The sequence below is a fragment of the Bos javanicus genome, chromosome 20, assembly GCF_032452875.1.
Source record: "Bos javanicus breed banteng chromosome 20, ARS-OSU_banteng_1.0, whole genome shotgun sequence".
NCBI classification, from domain to species: domain Eukaryota; kingdom Metazoa; phylum Chordata; class Mammalia; order Artiodactyla; family Bovidae; genus Bos; species Bos javanicus.
In genome coordinates this window covers 16,916,544-16,935,560 of record NC_083887.1, presented here as the reverse complement: position 1 = coordinate 16,935,560, position 19,017 = coordinate 16,916,544, and the positions used below count along the sequence as shown (strand labels likewise).

The 19,017-nt window shown below is 34.4% G+C and overlaps 1 protein-coding gene across 6 annotated transcripts in view; it reads left to right on the top strand.

The window, feature by feature from the left end:
* The window catches only part of KIF2A (kinesin family member 2A), a 71,608-nt gene that overhangs the window by 33,625 nt on the left and 18,966 nt on the right, over positions 1-19,017 (top strand). For 4 of the 6 annotated variants that reach the window (XM_061393449.1, XM_061393446.1, XM_061393448.1 and 1 more), the window contains exons 2-15: positions 4,816-4,910; positions 5,302-5,421; positions 7,159-7,213; positions 8,374-8,496; positions 9,058-9,158; positions 10,989-11,084; positions 12,868-12,922; positions 13,308-13,470; positions 15,376-15,466; positions 15,564-15,627; positions 16,478-16,569; positions 16,933-17,075; positions 17,384-17,588; positions 18,871-18,981. In XM_061393449.1, coding sequence (XP_061249433.1) covers positions 4,816-4,910; positions 5,302-5,421; positions 7,159-7,213; positions 8,374-8,496; positions 9,058-9,158; positions 10,989-11,084; positions 12,868-12,922; positions 13,308-13,470; positions 15,376-15,466; positions 15,564-15,627; positions 16,478-16,569; positions 16,933-17,075; positions 17,384-17,588; positions 18,871-18,981 — 1,514 coding nt within the window. The remainder of the gene's footprint in view (positions 1-4,815; positions 4,911-5,301; positions 5,422-7,158; positions 7,214-8,373; positions 8,497-9,057; positions 9,159-10,988; positions 11,085-12,867; positions 12,923-13,307; positions 13,471-15,375; positions 15,467-15,563; positions 15,628-16,477; positions 16,570-16,932; positions 17,076-17,383; positions 17,589-18,870; positions 18,982-19,017) is intronic. The other 2 variants (XM_061393450.1, XM_061393447.1) reach the window with 1 other exon arrangement.

The following is a 19,017-nucleotide window of genomic DNA, read 5'->3' as shown; positions in this document are numbered from 1 at the left end:
AGAAAAGAAGAGAAGCTAAAGGCAAAGGAGAAAAGGAAAGATATACCCATCTGAATGCAGAGTTCCAAAGAATAGCAAGGAGGGATAAGAATGCCTTCCTAAGTGATCAATGCAAAGAAATAGAGGAAAACAATAGAATGGGAGAGACTAGAGGTCTCTTCAAGAAAATTAGAGATACCAAGGAACATTTCATGCAGATGGGCACAATAAAGGACAGAAATGGCATGGACCTAACAGAAGTAGAAATATTAAGAAGAGGTGGCAAGATTATACAGAAGAACTATACAAAAAAATCTTCACGACCCAGATAAGCACAATGGTGTGATCACTCACCTAGAACCAGACATCCTGGAATGTGAAGTCAAGTGGGCCTTAGAAAGTATCACAACAAGCAAAGCTAGTGGGGGTGATGGAATTCCAGCTGAGCTTTTTCAAATCTTAAAAGATAATGCTGTTAAAGTACTGCACTCAGCATGCCAGCAAATTTGGAAAACTCAGCAGTTGGCCACAGGACTGGAAAAGGTCTGTTTTCATTCCAATCCCAAAGAAAGGCAATGCCAAAGAATGTTCAAACTACCACCCAATTGCACTCATCTGACACGCTAGTAAAGTAATGCTCAAAATTCTCCAAGCTAGGCTTCAACAGTACAGGAACTGAGAACTTCAAGATTTTCAAGCTGGATTTAGAAAAGGCAGGGGAACCAGAGATGAAATTGCCAATATCTGTTGGATCATCGAAAAAGCAAGAGAGTTCCACAGAAACATCTGCTTTATTGACTACGTCAAAGCCTTTGACTGTGTGGATCACAACAAACTGTGGAAAATTCTTCAAGAGATGGGAATACCAGACCACCTGACCTTCCTCCTGAGAAATCTGTATGCAGGACAAGAAGCAACAGTGAGAAGTGGACAAGGAACAACAGGCTGGTTCCAAATAGGGAAAGGAGTACGTCAAGGCTGTATATTGTCACCATACTTATTTAACTTCTATGCAGAGTACATCATGTGAAATGCTGGACTGGATGAAGCACAAGCTGGAATCAAGATTGCCAGGAGAAATATCAGTAACCTCAGATATGCAGATGACACCACCCTTATGGCAGAAAGTGAAGAAGAACTAAAGAGCCTCTTGATGAAAGTGAAAAAGGGAGTGAAAAAGTTGGCCTAAAGCTCAACATTCAGAAAACTAAGATCATGGCATCTGGTCCCATCACTTCATGGCAAATAGATGGGGAAACGGTAGAAACAATGAGAGACTTTATTTTCTTGGGCTCCAAAATCACTGCAGATGGTGACTGCAGCCATGAAATTAAAAGACGCTTGCTACTTGGAAGAAAAGTTATTAAAAAGCAGAGACATTACTTTGCTAACAAAAGTCTGTCTAGTCAGAGCTATGGTTTCTCCAGTAGTCATGTATGGATGTGAGAGTTGGACTATAAAGAAGCTGAGCGCTGAAGAATTGATGCTTTTGAACTGTGGTGTTGGAGAAGACTCTTGAGAGTCCCTTGGACTGCAAGGATATCCAACCAGTCCACTCTAAAGGAAATGTCCTGAATATTCATTGGAAGGACTGATGGTGACGCTGAAACTCCAGTACTTTGGCCACCTGATGGGAAGAACTGACTCACTAGAAATGACCCTGATGCTGGGAAAAATTGAAGGCGGGAGAAGGGGATGACAGAGGATGAGATGGTTGGATGGCATCACCGACTCAATGGACATGAATGAATTTGAGTAAACTCCAGGAGTTGGTGATGGTCAGGGAAGCCTGGCATGCTGCAGTCCATTTGGTCACAAAGTGTCTGACACAACTGAGCTGAGAGAAGATTCCACATGCCAAGGGGCTACTAAGCCCAGGAGCTGCAACTATGGAGCCTGCATGCCTAGAGCCCATCCTCTACAACAAGAGAAGCCACCACAGCTAGAGTAGCTTCCTCACCACAGCTAGAGAAAAGCCTGTGTAGCAGCCAAGACCCACTGCCACACCCCCAAAAAGAATGGTGATGTTGGTCTTGCCTTTTGAAGCATTCACATGCTTTTCCCTAGTCTCATTAATGTGATAATTCTGTTGGGAGTTGCATGGAGATCCCTATCTGTACTGCTCTTCAACAACCTCAAGCACAGCCTCTCTGTTTCCTGCTGGGTGCTATTCTTTATGGTAGTTCAGTGCTCAGATACATCTTCTTTGGGGTCCTTTCCTATTGAGGAAATTGTTATCAATGTGTTATGATAACCTTTATAGCAATAATCTTCTTGGCCCTACTAGTGGAGTTATGGTTGGAGGCTGCTAAAGGTGATGAGTGGGGGAAGAGTGGCTGCTGGGTCTCAGGCTCCTACAGAGATGGTGATAAATTCAGAGATGATGATAAATTCGGGGCTTGATGCAAGCCTTGGTAGCTCCTCTTAGGGGAACTTCTTCCGCTTCAGGGAGAATATTTAGCTGATAGCCTCAGCTATTAATATCTTTAAGCCTCCTTGGCTTTTGAGCTGAGGCCTTTACGTTTCCTGGGAATCCTCCAGCTAGTGACTGGGCATGGCGTGAGTACTAGAGCATTTCCATTTTGGCCCTCTGTGGGACTCCTTTAATGGTCAGTCTTTGCTCTGGAGCTCCCTGAAGGGTTGGCCAAGACTGTCAGATCTGCCTCATGATCTGAGACTTTCTTTGCTCAATCCTGCTTTATGTCCCCTTTCTTTTACAGGTTGCAGATAATGCATCACAGTCTGAAAGTTTTCCATGACCAGTCCTGTTTCCTTCTCCTTTTATCTTTTACAGTAAACCTTTTGTTCTCATAACTATCTCAACATCTGCTTCCCAGAGGACCCAACTGACATATACTATTTGTACTGGTTATTTACCTAATTTCTGTCCAAATCAAATTTCAGTGAGTGTTATCTAATTTCCCTAAAAAGCCTCTCCCTTGAATCCTCTCAGTATTTTCCAGTTCATCATTTCCCTCCACTCCCAAGACTTGCTTCCCTACTGTCCACTTAATCTGAATAAATGACACCACTATTTACTCAGTTGCTTTTACTTTTGTCTTCATATTTTAGTCCTTGACCCAGTATAGAACTTTTTGAGGGGAGGGAAAATAACTGTGTGAGACAGAGATCAGTCAGTAAAACTGGAGATTATGGTAGTCAGGGATGAATGAGGTCACAGAGGTGGGGAGGGGTCAGATCATGTAGGTCTTTGTTTCAGGACATTAAATGCCCTTGAAAGCACTTTGGCTTTTACTCTGTGTGAGATGGGAGCCACTGGAAGGTCTTCAGCAAAGGAATAATCTGACTTGGTTTTTACCAGGAATGTTTATAGACTGTTCTATAAAGAATAGGCAGTAGAAGAGAGAGTAGTTGGGAGAGAATTGCCATAATCCAAGATTAAGGCCTTGGTGACTTATACCAAGGTGATTGCAGTGGAATTGGTAAGAAATGATACTATCTGGGGTAAAACTCAGGCCAACATCATTTTAATTAAAAAGAAAAAAAAAAAAACTAGGAGTTTCTGGGTACACAGTGAGCATTGAGGATCTGTGCTACAGTTTATAAGTGTTTCCAGAGGTACTTGGAATTTAAGCCACACAGGCATCTTCCTCGTCAGCTTAATCTTAGGAGAGTAGAGAAACATAGTGATAATAGCAAGTGCTTTTGCATGTGACTGAGGTTCAAATATGTGCCAACTAATAGCTGTGTGACTGTGAATCTCAGTATCTTCATTTTAAAGAAAGAAAGCTCTACTTTATAGGTATGTTTGTAATGTTAAATGAACCAGTGTAGATTTTAAATGAGCCAATCTTTGATGTATATGTGCTCACAAAGTAGTAGCTTAAAGGTCTAACCTATCATATTGGTAAAAATATTTTAAATTGATAATGCTCAGTGTTGATGAGGATATAGAAGAATAGGCCCCATCATTGGTGGGAATATAAATAGAGACCAATTTTCAAATAACTATCAAAATTTCAGTTTCCTTAACCCAGTCTGCTTCTAGAAATTTAGAAATCTAGAATTTAGAAATCTAGAATGAAAACATTCATACTATGTACTTATACTCAGTGCAACATGTTTTAGTGGCAAACAATTGCAAACAGTTTAAATTCTTCTTAGTAAAAGAATAAATTATGATGTATTCCTTTTATAGAATGCTTATGAAGTTGTTAAAATTAACGTTGATCCATAATGCTGTCGCGGAAAGATTCCAGTATATATTTTAGTTTTTTAAAAAGCACCAATATATTGCTGACAGTATGTACCTAAATCTTCAGTATTTGAAATTATAACAAGATTATATGTATTCATCACTTAATTTTTATATGAGCCCATGTATAAAATAACTGAACTTTTTGGACTCAGATCCATTTTCCTAATAATTTCTAAACAATTTGATCAATTGTATAGGGAATGATAGTGAAATTTAAGTTAAAAGTATTTTGTATCTATATAATATTAAAAATTGCTTCATGAATTTTTGTTATGTGTTCTTCAGGATCATTGTTGGCTTACAATAAGGACACTTTAAGGATTCAAACTGTTGTAACAGTATAAAATTTCAGGCATTCCATGCCACATGTAACCATTTATCACATATGCTGAAAATAAAACTTTCAGTCTAATCCAGTTTCTTGAGTTCTTGGTCTTGACAAGTGGCAAATTCATTTATGGTTCCATAGACAAAGTTCATTCCCCAATCCCAAGAATCTGTGCAAATCCCTCGTATCATAGTCTTTTAAACTTGTAAATTATAAAATTATTTCTGACAGTGTTTAGGGATACCATAATTTGTAGCATTTTAAAAGTGTATATTTTATTCCCACTTAGGCCGAATACATCAAGCAATGGTAACATCTTTAAATGAAGATAACGAAAGTGTAACTGTTGAGTGGATAGAAAATGGAGATACAAAAGGCAAAGAGGTATGATCACTAGGTTAAACTTTATTTCTAGTCTTAAAATCAAGATTCTGAATATGAAACAAAACAGAAAACTGTATAGTTTAATATAGTGCATGTATCTGCTATCATTCTTTGAAAAACTTTCAAAGTGATTAAAAAATTTCACTCAAAGAAAGGTAGATACCTCCTGTATATCTCATGTAATTAGACATATAATCAGACCACAAAGTACTACCTTAAGAGAGATTCTTTTAAATAAATATATGTTGGTTGTAATTCTAGGTAATTTAATTTTTAAGGTAATATTATTCATTAGACTGAAATTGTTTAACATTTATCCTTTATGTGTAAATTTATTTGAAAATGAAAGATTGTCTAAATTCACCGAAAATATATGCTTTTTTAAAAACAGATTGACCTGGAGAGCATTTTTTCACTTAACCCTGACCTTGTACCAGATGAAGATATTGAGCCCAGTCCAGAGACACCCCCACCTCCAACATCCTCAGCCAAAGTAAACAAAATTGTAAAGGTTAGTGATACAAATTCAGAGCAGGGTGTGTGTGTGTGTGTGTGTGTGTATTCTTGTTTGAAATGGGACTGTGAAGAGTATGTATTTGTTTGCTTTTAGAAAAACCTTAATTCTTTCTGCCATCTGCATGTATATATATACACACATACTTTAAAGGATTGAAAAATTATCTAATTCACAATTCTAGATCCTAGAAATTTCATGACTGGTTAGGATTTTTCCTAAGACTAGTAGTTTATTAGAAGACAGTGGTCAAAATCTTTGCTTGTTAGTATTTGTTGAGTGAATACATATGACTTTGATAAAGAAAAGATTAATTTATTTTTCATAATAAATTTCCATTTTAGTAGTCTTTTCAGATAGTAATTCTGCTGTTTAGATTTATTTTTAAAAATGAGATGACAGTTTAACTATTTCTGTATTATCTGTGAAGATACATTTTAAAGCCATGCTGTGCCCCTCCTAACAGTTAAAAATGTATGTGATTTAAAAATTATTTTAAAGTAATTCCTCTTCTCTATTGAAATGTCTCAATGTTAAAACTTTGTATCAAAATACAACTTTTTAAAAACCAGATAGTCCCTGACAATTGTTAAATCTGCAATTCTTTGTGTTCAAAAATTTTTACTACATTGTTGATTTTATCTTCTACAAAGATTAATAAGATTTTAGCCCCGTAGGAGCTCACTGTCTTGCATGGAAGACATTCATAGGCACCCACATATAATATGATAGAAACTCAACAATATCAGCAAAATTCTGATATCAACAATATTCTGCTTTTATGAACATAAGACATTTTCAATTCATATAATTTCAGCATATTGAGAATCACTGCTTAGAGATCCCCCTTAGAATTACTCCCTTGTAAATGGACTGTTTTTCATATTTGGCTTCACAGCCTTGAAGGATCTTCATAGTTTATCTTTCTTGATATGTCCTTAGCAACCTTTGCTGTATATTAGAATCACCTGGAAATTTTTCGGAATACACTGATTCCTAACCCCACTCCTAGAGATTCAGTTTTATTTTATCTAAAGAGTGGCTCTAGCATCAATATTCTTTTAATAGTAGCCATCTGATTTGATGTGCAGTTAGCATTGAAACTCATGGCATTATTTGGTTTCTTTTTTTTAGGTGAATAAAGTAAAGTCTTGGTAAATAAATAATAGGACCAAAACCTTGCAAGTCTAATGAAACCTTTTCGTGAAAACCAACAGTGTATTTCATAGTATTTTGATGTTTCAGTTTAACAATGAGCTGTACATTGCCTAAAAATTCTGTTTTGTTACTTACCCCTGACATCCAAAGATGAAATTTTGGCAGGGTAGCATGATGATTAAAAAACACACACTTTAATGAAATTATTTAATCTGTTTTTGCTTCAGTTTCCTCATCTGAGAATCCAGAATAACAATAATAGTGACCTCATAGGGTTGTTGTGAAGATGAAATGAATTAATACATATGAAGCCCTTAGAACAGTACCTGGCTCATTTTAATTCCTGCCTGTTTTGGGACAGTGGCAGGGTATTTAAATAAACTTGAATATTGATGGCATTACAGGTAATTTATTATAAGATAATTTTAGTTTTTCTCCATTTATTTTTTTCCTTTTTTCCGTTTAGTTTTGTATTATTGTATGTCTATTTTTGTTTAATTAAAGGAAGCTGATTATGATAGATGTATATATGAGGAATAAAGAGAGAAAGTAAAATGAATGTTTTCTCTTTTATAGAATCGACGGACTGTGGCTTCTATTAAGAATGAGCCTCCTCCAAGAGATAATAGAGGTAAAATTTTATGTATTAATTTTGCCTATGGCCCTGCTAAGGTAAATCAAAGGTAAACATTACCCCTGGTGGTGTTATTTATTTAAACTTTACATGGCTAATTTTTAAAATTGAATCTTCCTAATTTCCCAAGACAATAATGTCAGTGATATCTAAAAAATGATTTGTAAAGGTATATGATAAATGTGAAACTCCATGTTATGTGCAGTTTTGATCCATCTTATTTACTCAATCATTTTTCAGATTTGAAAAGAGTATTATGAGAAAGAAAGGAATGGGGAAGTAGTCAATTGATTTAACATTTATTTATTTAACAATTTATTTAACATTTACTTATTTAACAATAAATTTATCATTGATATTTTTACATAATTTTCTGGCTAACAGACTTTTAAAAAGTATCATGGGTAACTGAAGACAAATTGAATAGGTATAAATTGTAGTTAATTTCAGGACTCTCATATGTTTTCAGCTGAGTGATGTAAAGCGCAGTTAATTCTTTTCTGCTCTTCAGAATGGTCCTTTCTAATAGTGATGTTTCCTTGTATGTACAGACAATGACGCAGGACAGCTGTAGGTATTAGGGGAGATGTTCAACGTAGAGGGAAAGCCCCGCACTCTCAGCACTATTCTTTGAGTCTTGTGAAAATTTACATTTCTTTGTAAAATGTAATGTTTATATTTAACTCGGTATTGTTTTTTCCACTTTTGTAACATCCACAGTGGGAAATTCTCTGTTGAAGATTTGCGTATTTGAAGAGCAGAGTGGGATTTAAAATACAAAGAGGGTTGAAATACTTTTACATTGTTACTTTCTAGTTTATATATTTTTTTATTTTATTTTTTAACTTTACAATATTGTATTGGTTTTGCCATATATCAACATGAATCCGCCACTTTCTATATGTCTGAATTGTTTGAGTTTTTCGAAATGAGAGTACATATAAAATCTGTATTTTGCCCACTTTTTTTTTTTAATGATTATTTAAAATCAAGTTTGGCTTTGGTTTTTATATAAATTATTCAGATTGAGTTTTGTAGCTACAATTACATTGGTAAAACCTAAGTCTGTACATGTTACTTTGAAAACCTCTCAGCTTGTCAGTGTATTGAACAGAATTGATCATTACATATATTTAAAACTTGTGTTTCCCTTTCAGTGGTTGGTTCTGCACGCGCACGGCCTAGTCAGCTTCCTGAACAGTCTTCCTCTGCACAGCAGAATGGTAGTGTTTCAGATATATCTCCAGTTCAAGCTGCAAAAAAGGAATTTGGACCCCCTTGTATGTAAATCATGTACCAAGGATTCAGTCGTTTTAGTCATACATGTAACTTCTCTTGGTCAACTTTATAAGTCCCCAAATTGCAAGCTTAATTGCAGGTTTTATTTTTACCATTGTGGAAAATTGTTGTTGTTGTGAGTCTGTTAATTGGGTTTTTTAATGTATATTTTGGAAGAAAAAAATTTATAAATATAAAACTATAACAATGTTTCAGTTGCTTTAAATTTAAAATTCTGGCCAGATGATCTTGACAGATGTTACAGAAGAAATATGTTCCTTTATCCTTATCAGTTCAAAGATCTTTGATTCTAAACCAAGAGATGATATGTAGCAGTATGTTAGAGTCACTTTTCATGACTCTTACTCGTATTTTGTCCTGTTCCTATTTGTGTTAAAGCAGCTCATAAGTAAGTTCACATATTTGTCATGGGCATGTTTTGTCCCTGTGTACCTTTTTTTGGGTGTATGTGGTAAAATCACATTGATACATAAAATTTTTCTGTATAAGTACAGTACTCTAAAAAGAAAACTATACTTCTACAGCTCATCTTTTTCTTCTAGCACGTAGAAAATCTAATTGTGTGAAAGAGGTAGAGAAGTTGCAAGAAAAACGAGAAAAAAGGAGACTGCAACAGCAAGAACTTAGAGAAAAAAGAGCCCAGGTTTGTAACGAAAACATATTTTGTTTATGCACCAACCAAAGATTTTACTGTGTCAGTGAAGGTGATTGGCTTATGAAAAAATAACTCCTTTAAAGATTTCAATACAGTTCCTTAGATTGGCATTGAGGAATAATATAAACTCTTGAGAAAATAAGTTATTAACAGATTTTTTTTTTACTACATAAATTTCTCGTTTAGTTGGTATGTCTTAGTCCTGAGGCTTTTTCCATTTTGAATAGTAAGCCATTGTGCTGCAGAATTCTAATAGATTTATAACATCAAGAATAATAGGATTTTAGTCGTGTCTGACTCTGGTGGGCAACAGCCCACCAGGCTCCCCCGTCCATGGGATTTTCCAGGCAAGAGTACTGGAGTGGGGTGCCAGCAGCAGCAGGTTTTTTAAAAGGACTAAAATTGCATTCTGAAAGTACCAGTTAAAGTGTATGGTTATACTATAAATGTTACTGTTGTTTTTCCATGGTTAATAAATGAACATATCATAATGAGAGAGTGGAAATTTGTTGTATGTTGATTTATGCTAGATGTTGAGAGTGTAGCTCTGTCATGCCCCCCTTCTCACGTTTCCTTTAGATAGTTAGCAGAATTTTACCAACAATGGAAAATTACGTAGAAGACTGGTCTTTTATCTCTCTACAGGTCTTCACATTTTTTACTGTTGTACAAATAATTCCTCCATTGTGCTTATATTGTAACTATTATAATTCTCAGAACTCGTTTCCTGTAATGAGATATCAGGATTGTTTCCTTATTAGGAGTATGTTCAAGTGCCCTTAATCATAAAGATGTTGTGGAATCAATATAATATTCAACCTGAATAAATCAGCTTATATCTGAAAGTGACCTGAGAATGACCAGTTGGGTTTTGAAATAAATAATGCTGATATCATCTGATTCTTAGCACAGATGCCACCTGGTGTCTCCTGTGGGTACTTCATGATATTTTTATCTGTGATCTCTATATTCTACTTTTCAATTGATATAGTTGGTGTTATTTATCAAAACGTTAATTGAAAGTATGTTACATTAACAGTTTTGAAATTGAGTTGTACTCAAAGCAAATCTGCAATAAAATACATGGGGGGAAAAACTGACATAAAATATTTAATAATTTATACTCCTGGCCTGGCTAGGAAAGGCTGTTAGCTATTGCTATTTGTGTCTTAATCTGAATTTTCTCAGTTTTGAAGCAAAAAAGTAAATTGCTGTTACCATTCAATAATTTGAATTTTAAAGATTTAAAAAATTGTCTTGGCTTCCAGTTCCTTTAAATCCTATATCCTGTTGATTTGGAACTGTTTTATACCATGCCTTAGTTTTTTTTTAGAGACTCAGTAAAAATAGGAAATGAACATAAGTGAATCCATAGTTCTATTTTCTTGAAACATTAAATTAGGAATTGGAAATAAGAATCTGATTAAATGCATTTTTCTAAGAATTTCTGCTTTTCTAGAGTTCTTTTTTGATGTTTAGGATGAGTACTGTTTCTCTTGCTCAATTTTCTAGGACAATTAAGGTATGTGTATAACATTCGAAATAAGACAAGGGTGGGTTTAATAAGCAATATTTGGCTTGGAGTTAACAGATTGCACGTAGACTAACAGAATTTTGTTTTTAAAATAAAAGTAATTTCTGGGCAATTACTGATCTTGAACTCTGAAACTATATCACATCTCTGGTTTGAGTTTGGGCTTGGGTATTATTAGTGACACAATTTATTACTTTAATTTTAATTTTCAAACCATGTATAAATGCAACAAATGCTACTTTATTGTAATTATAATAAATGATGAATTCTCTGTCTTCTTACAGGATGTTGATGCTACAAACCCAAATTATGAAATTATGTGTATGATCAGAGACTTTAGAGGCAGTTTGGATTATAGACCGTTAACAACAGCAGATCCTGTAAGATTCTTTGTAAATGATTGCCCTGGAACTTTTTATGCTGTGAATAAAAATATGTTTGATACCCCCTAAATTAATATTGTATTTAGATTTAGCTCTGTAACTTTTTCCTCTTTTTATGAGTGTTCCTTCTCCATATTTTAAGAAGAAAATCAAGAAACCATTGAGAATTCTCTGGTGATGCAGTGGTTAGGACTCCAAGCTGAGGGCCTGGGTTCAAGCCCTGGTCAGAAAACTAAGATTCTACAAGCTACTCAGTGCAGCCAAAAAAAGAGAAAGAAACTACCCACATTTACCCATAATTCCCATAATTGATATGTTAGACAGGCTTCTCACAGAGATACCCGTTTCACAGCAAAGCCTTTAAGTCCTTGGTGGTGGTTGTTCAGTCACTAAATCGTGTCCGACTCTTTGCGACCCCGTGGACTGCAGCACACCTGGCTTCCTTGTCCTGTCCTCCACTATATCCTGAAGTTTGCTCAAGTTTAAATAAAAAGTTAATCAGTAGTAAGTGGGAATGATGGTGGGATCGACAGCCCAAGCCAAGAGGAAATAACTTGGAAGTGAGATAAATGATGGTCAGAAAGCAGATTGCGTCTTCTGACATCCTTGACTGTTGCTCTGCCCTACCAAGGGCTTTGCTAAGCAACCATCACTTATACTTTCATCTCAATTCCAAGTTTATTTCCTCTTGGCTTGGGCTGTAGATCCCATCATCATTTCCAACTTCTAATTAATTTTTTATTTTTAAATGTCATTTTGGCTTTTAACAGTAATGATTATTGAGGAATGCTGTAAACCAAAACTCGAGTGCTTAAAAAATGTCTTATTATGCATTCCTTTCCTATTAAAGAATGAGAATTTACTAGACAGGGAATACTTGTGTAATTTGTATTTGTGAAAAATAATACATCTGACCTAGCATACATGGAATGTATTGGGTATACAAAATAAATGTTTATGTCAGGCAGATGTATTATATATGATTTAATAGTAGTTCATAACATCTGATCTCGTGTATTTTAGTTCTTGTTGCCCCTCCATTTGTTTAACTTATATCTGAGCTCAGATTTTACAGTAGTGTTTGCAGAACTTTTTCTGAAAAGGGCCTGATATTTTTGGCTTTGTGAACCATATTTTCTGTGTTACAGCTTCTCAATTCTGACTTTGTAGTATGAAAAGCAGCCATAGACAATACATAAATGAATGGGTATGGCTGTTTCAGTAAAACTTCAGTAGTGACTTGGGTTAGGCTTTTAGGCCATACTTTGCAAATTTCTACTTTATATTAAATATCATTACAAGACAGATACTGGGAACATAAGTTTTATGAATAAATATGTCTAATTAATTGGCACATTATGAAATTGTTCAAATTATTTTGCCTAATAATCTTCTGATAATCCTGTTTCTTGTCTACAGCTAGTTATCTTTGCCAACAACTTTCCCTCCAATTCAGTCTGATAGGAAATTTTACTTTTGTTGTATACAGCCCATCTTGACATGAATAAGGTGGCTTCTTAATGTGAACCTGTTGCAGTTAAGAGTAGTCGTGTCGTCTGCAAAGTTATTTCCTAGAGGTTTACCAAATGACAAAATCAGCAAGTTTCCATTATACTTTGAATTTTTAAAATAATTTTGTCTGATGACTCTTAAAACTTGTGAATTACATATCGTAATTTTGCTGTGTATAAATTTCTAAAACCTTAGAAATATTGCATAATGAACTTTTCAGTGTTTTATAATTCACCAATAATAACTAGAAAACTTATTTTATTTCTAGATTGATGAACACAGGATATGTGTTTGTGTAAGAAAACGACCACTCAATAAAAAAGGTATGTTTGTTGAGCTCCAATCAAAGGTCAGTTTTTGTCCTGTTTGCGGTTTATTTTGATTGTAGCAGAAATCAAATTGATTTGGAAGAGTTAAACGTAAATCATTTCATTTGTATATAAACATTAGGCAGACTTCTGTGGTTAGGGCTCTTGATGTGTTATTGCTGTAAGACTCTGCCTTTCCTGGCTTTATGGAAATCTTGGGTTTTTTTTTTTTAAACTTTGTTGTTGAAATAGTCTATTTGAATGGCATATTTATGGGATATTTATATTTACAGGGTTATACTACTTTTATCTAAATTCTTACTACCTAAAATAATTTTTGTTCAGTAACTCAAATGATGTGGAAATTACTGGCCGTTGATTTTTTTATTTATTCTTTTAGAAACTCAAATGAAAGATCTTGATGTAATCACAATCCCTAGTAAAGATGTTGTGATGGTACATGAACCAAAACAAAAAGTAGATTTAACAAGGTACCTAGAAAACCAAACATTTCGTTTTGATTATGCCTTTGATGACTCAGCTCCTAATGAAATGGTTTACAGGTAGGTAAATTTGTTGTAAATCATAATTTGTTCTTGTTCTGTGTTCAGGGTGTTCACCACCACCCTGAAACTTACATTGATCTTGGCATATCTCTCCAGAGGTGCAATATCCATAACTGTTATACATCAGACACTTATTTGTCTAAATCTTTATTGACCACTTAAGGAAAAAAGTTCTGAAATCTACGTGCATTTGCCTAGTTTATCATATTTAAACTTTGGAATAGTTTTAGTACGTCAAATTCTTATGTTTGCATATTTAACCTACAAACATTTCAAACTTACGTGTATTATGCATTGGTGTCCCACATTTTATCCGAATTTAGATTTTCATACATAGTTTGTAAACATTTACTTCTCATTATTTAACAGGTCAATTTTAGCAGCATTGTTATTTCAGTCTATATTAAATGCTCTTGGCAGTTACTTGAATGCTATGCTTCATTGCCCTTTTATTTTATAAATTTGACTGGAAAACAAAATTAATTAGTGAGAATGCTAACAAGTTATGATAAATGAGATCCTGTTAAGATCAACTCCTCTGGTCTTAAGCCAGTAAACTGGGAGTTCAGCTCTAAAGAAGAGGGCAAAATTAAAGAGTACGTGAATGCTAGATAGAGGTATTGTGAAGAATTTGTTTAAAAAGGGAATTATAATTATAAATTGTATATTTTTTACCTTTCTGAAAACTGAGTCCTCTCCTTCTCCCTCACTCCCTTGTCTCCTCCACTACTGTCTCATAAATATATGTCTGACTTTTATAATCATTTTCAAGAAATCATTATAAATGTGTGTTTCTGCGTATGTGCTAGATTTAGTAAACATTTTGTTTCACCCTGTATTTATGCTTAATTTTACCAATATTAATTCTGTCCCCTTTCTTTTATCCTTAACTTCCGTGGATTGAGGAATTAGGCTTTTTTTTTTGTCCTATCACTCTTCAGACTCATTTCTAATTCTGTTTGATTCAAACTTTTTTCTGCTTCTTTTGTTCTGTACTTTCTCCAGTTGTGCCTTTGAAAAATCAGTAGAGCTGTATAAAGTGTTCACATATGTTCTTTTGAAGCCTGTGTAAAAAACCCATTTGTTTTGTATCACGCTTTTTAGAGCACTGCTCAGTGAAGTATTTTTTTGTCCCTCCTTACCTTTTTAATCTTGACTCCAGCAATGATTATACCAATACATAATACTGGGCATCCTTTTCCTGAATCAAGACTGTCAATTCAGAATTCATTGTCTTACCAGGATTGTTTATATTTGCTTATTTATAATATTTGGGCATCCTTTTCCTGAATCAAGACTATTCATCAGTTCAGAATTCATTGTCTTACAAGCATCATTTATACTTGCTTATTCACATTCAGGAAAATTTTACCACTTTTATACTTGTTAAGATAATGTTTTTGTACTTTTTTCCCCCTCTAGCTTTTCTTTTCTGAGATTACCAGTCTTGATTCTGTGTCTGTTGAAACCTTTGATATATTTTTGAGTTTGGGTTGGGGTTTTTTGTTTTGGTTTTCATGTATGTCCTACTTATCTGGCTGATATTACCATATTTTGTTGTTACTTTTTAAAACTTACTATTGTCTTCTATTAATATGTATGTCTTTAGCTCAGCTACTATCAGGTTTTTTTTCCCCCCCTGGCAGTTATTAATTTTGTGGCCATTTTTTATTATGGAATTATTGCTTGAAGATATGCGTTAAAGAGCTTTAAGCAATTCTAGGACATGGACATTTAAAATTTTAAATCAGTAGACTCAATTGTGGTCTTAGAGTTGAGCCTACTGGTTTGTTAAAAATCTTGGTGTAAGATTTGTTTATTAATAACACTAGATACTAGTTTGATTACTTATTTAATTTAAATATTAACGGTACATTCTGACTGGTGCATTTTATTTTTAAGGTTTACAGCTAGACCACTAGTGGAAACTATATTTGAGAGGGGAATGGCTACATGCTTTGCTTATGGGCAGACTGGAAGTGGAAAGACTCATGTAAGTAATTCGTTAGTTACATCCTGGTAGGAAGTGGGTTTATTTTTCTTATACCTTAATTGTAAGACCTAAACTCTTTCTTCTTTTTAACATATAGACAATGGGAGGTGACTTTTCAGGAAAGAATCAAGATTGTTCTAAAGGAATTTATGCATTAGCAGGTAACTCCTTTTTGGGTATCATTTATAACATTCTTCTTGAATATTATTCAGGTGGTTTGGGAAAAGATTTGTAAGTACAGTGCAGAATTTTAAGGGTAATTAATGCTGTCCTTATACGTATTTTGTCAGTTTTAGGTTATCGGACTGCTTTGGAAAGAGCTTTGCTTTGGGGGCAGAAATCTTGATTGTGTGTGTGTTGTAATCTGACACATTGTTGGAGCTTAGTATTGTTGAATAGCTGTTTTGTGAAAAGTTCCCATTTGGTGTAATTATGAAAGTACCCTTATTGTGACCACCTGTAATCTTATGCTATTTATAAAGATAAGTCAGTTCAGTTCAATTCAGTCGCTCAATCATGTCCGACTCTTTGCGACCCCATGAATCGCAGCACGCCAGGCCTCCCTGTCCATCACCAACTCCCAGAGTTCACTCAGATTCACGTCCATCGAGTCGGTGATGCCATCCAGCCATCTCATGCTCTGTCATCCCCTTCTCCTCCTGCCCCCAATCCCTCCCAGCATCAGAGTCTTTTCCAATGAGTCAACTCTTCGCATGAGGTGGCCAGAGTACTGGAGTTTCAGCTTCAGCATCATTCCCTCCAGGGCTGATCTCCATAAGTAGTAGCATTCTTTTCTTGAATATGAAGGAGAGTGACTTCTAAACTGTCAATGTAGACAAACTTACTGTTTTTTGTAAGGTTAGTATCCACTTTAGTCTTCATTTTTATTATTGATACTATCATTCTAGGTAAGCATAAACTGATTCCTCTGAAAATAGAAAATTTGAATTTCTTTTTAAAAACAATTTTTTTGCATCTTAACAAATTTTCTCCATATGAAATTATTGGCAGCTCGGGATGTATTTTTAATGCTAAAGAAGCCGAACTATAAGAAGTTGGAACTTCAAGTGTATGCAACCTTTTTTGAAATTTATAGTGGTAAGGTAAGTTGAAATTTTAAAATAATTTTTGTAAGCTTTTTAAATTGTGGTTTAAAAATACATAACATAAAATTTACCATTTTAACTATTTTTTAGTGTAGAAGTTCACCAGAATTGAGTGCATTCACATTGTTGGACAGTTGTTGCCACCACATAATTGCTATATGTATTTAGAATATTACTTTAAAGTTTTGTGTATAAGATTTTTTTTTAATTCCCTTTGAAATTCTTTAACTTCAATATCAATCATTACTATTCTAATAACAATTATTACTAGGATTCTCTGAAAAAATTTTTTAGACTCTGAATGACTCATTTTTATAGAACTGTTCTTATTTTCAAAAGCTTTTTTTTTTTTTTTTTTAGGTGTTTGACTTGCTAAATAGGAAAACAAAATTAAGAGTGCTTGAAGATGGAAAACAGCAGGTTCAAGTGGTGGGATTACAGGAACGGGAGGTCAAATGTGTTGAAGATGTACTAAAACTCATTGACATAGGCAACAGTTGCAGGTAACTCATTTTAATAAAGAGGAACAATTTGATGATCAATTTTAGATTATTTGATTATAACTTGAGAGCAAAGCAAGATGTTATCTGATGTATCTTGGAAGTAAAAATCATTGGTCATCCAGACTTTTTAAAGTGTGCCAGGTTAAACTGCATTAATCTCATTATATTTGTGTTGTTAATTCACAATAGCTCTATTGTATTTAAATAATAAAAACGGAATAGTTTTTTGTTTCTATTTTTAATGAAAACATTGTGGCTTGCACAAATTGAACTTTTTACATATCAAAATGTTCTTAATTACATTGTAGAACGTCCGGTCAGACATCTGCAAATGCACATTCATCTCGGAGCCATGCAGTGTTTCAGATTATCCTTAGAAGGAAAGGAAAACTACATGGCAAATTTTCTCTCATCGATTTGGCTGGAAATGAAAGAGGAGCTGATACTTCCAGCGCGGACAGGCAAACTAGGCTTGAAGGTGCTGAAATTAATAAAAGCCTTTTAGCACTCAAGGTAAATCAAGTCCTTTTAATTGTGAAAAGTCTCTTACTTTTGACTTTAATTTTGTTTTACTCAGTTACAAAATGATAGTGTTTGTTTTTTTCTAATAAGAGAGATTATCAAAATTTAGTTATTTATATTTGCAGTTATAGATTTTTATTGTTCCCAGAAATTTTCTTTATACATATTATTTATTCTTTTTAGGGTAGTTAAAAGATCTGTTAGTTGACACACCACTTCCAAATAGTTGACAGGCTATTTAGGGAGATTCCAGGGAGCCTTAATCATCAATCAATCTTTTTTCTTGAAGGAGAACAAGGAACCACAAAACTAAGCTAAGAAAGTTTCTCTGAAAAATGTGGAATGGCTTTCAGAAAGTTAGGCCAATATTATATATCTGCCTTGACTAACAAAGAAAAGAAAACATTCTATTTTTTCTTTTATGGAAAAAGTTTAACAAAGCTATGACAAATCTAGGTAGCATATTAAAAAGCAGAGACATCACTTTGCTGACAAAGGTCCATAAAGTCAAAGCTATGGTTTGACTATAGTCAAACCAGTAGTCATGTATGGATGTGAGAGTTGAACCATAAAGAAGGCTGAGCGCCAAAGAATTGATGCTTTTGAACTGTGGTGCTAGAGAAGACTCTTGAGAATCCCTTGGACAGCAAAGAGGTCAATCCTAAAGGAAATCAACCCCGGATATTCATTGGAAGGACTGATCCTGAAGCTGAAGCTCCAATACTTTGGCTACCTGATGTGAAGAGCCGACTCATTGGAAAACACTGATGCTGGGAAAGATTGAAGGGAAATGGAGAATAGGATGTGGCAGAGGATGAGATGGTTAGATAGCATCAGCGACTCAATGGACATGAAGCTGAGCAACCTCTGGGAGATAGTGAAGAACAGGGAAGTCTGGCGTGCTGCAGCCCATGGGATCACAAGAAGTCAGACATGACTTAGCAACTGCACAACAACAGTTATCCTACTGCCTGTCACTTCTAAACACCAGTCATAGTCTCCGGCAGAATCTCTTGGAATTAACAAAGTAGTCTTCTGATTAGATTGTTTTATGGGGTTTGTTTCTGGTGGTTTTATTTCCCAAATTTCATTTTCTTGAATAAGGATTTATAAGAACATTTTTACTGTGCTATAAACAAAACTCTTGATAGAATCTTCAGAGCTGATCAGATCTTAAATGTTAGGGTTATTGTAAGAGATCTTTTAAATATGTTCGTTAAGATTACTGTTCATAAGAAACATAATCTGTGAAATTTGCTTTCTTAATTTTCAGGAGTGCATCAGAGCCTTAGGTAGAAATAAACCTCATACTCCTTTCCGAGCAAGTAAACTCACTCAGGTGTTAAGAGATTCATTCATAGGTGAAAACTCTCGTACCTGCATGGTAAGTTTGCTTGTTTTGTCTTAATCCTAAATGAAT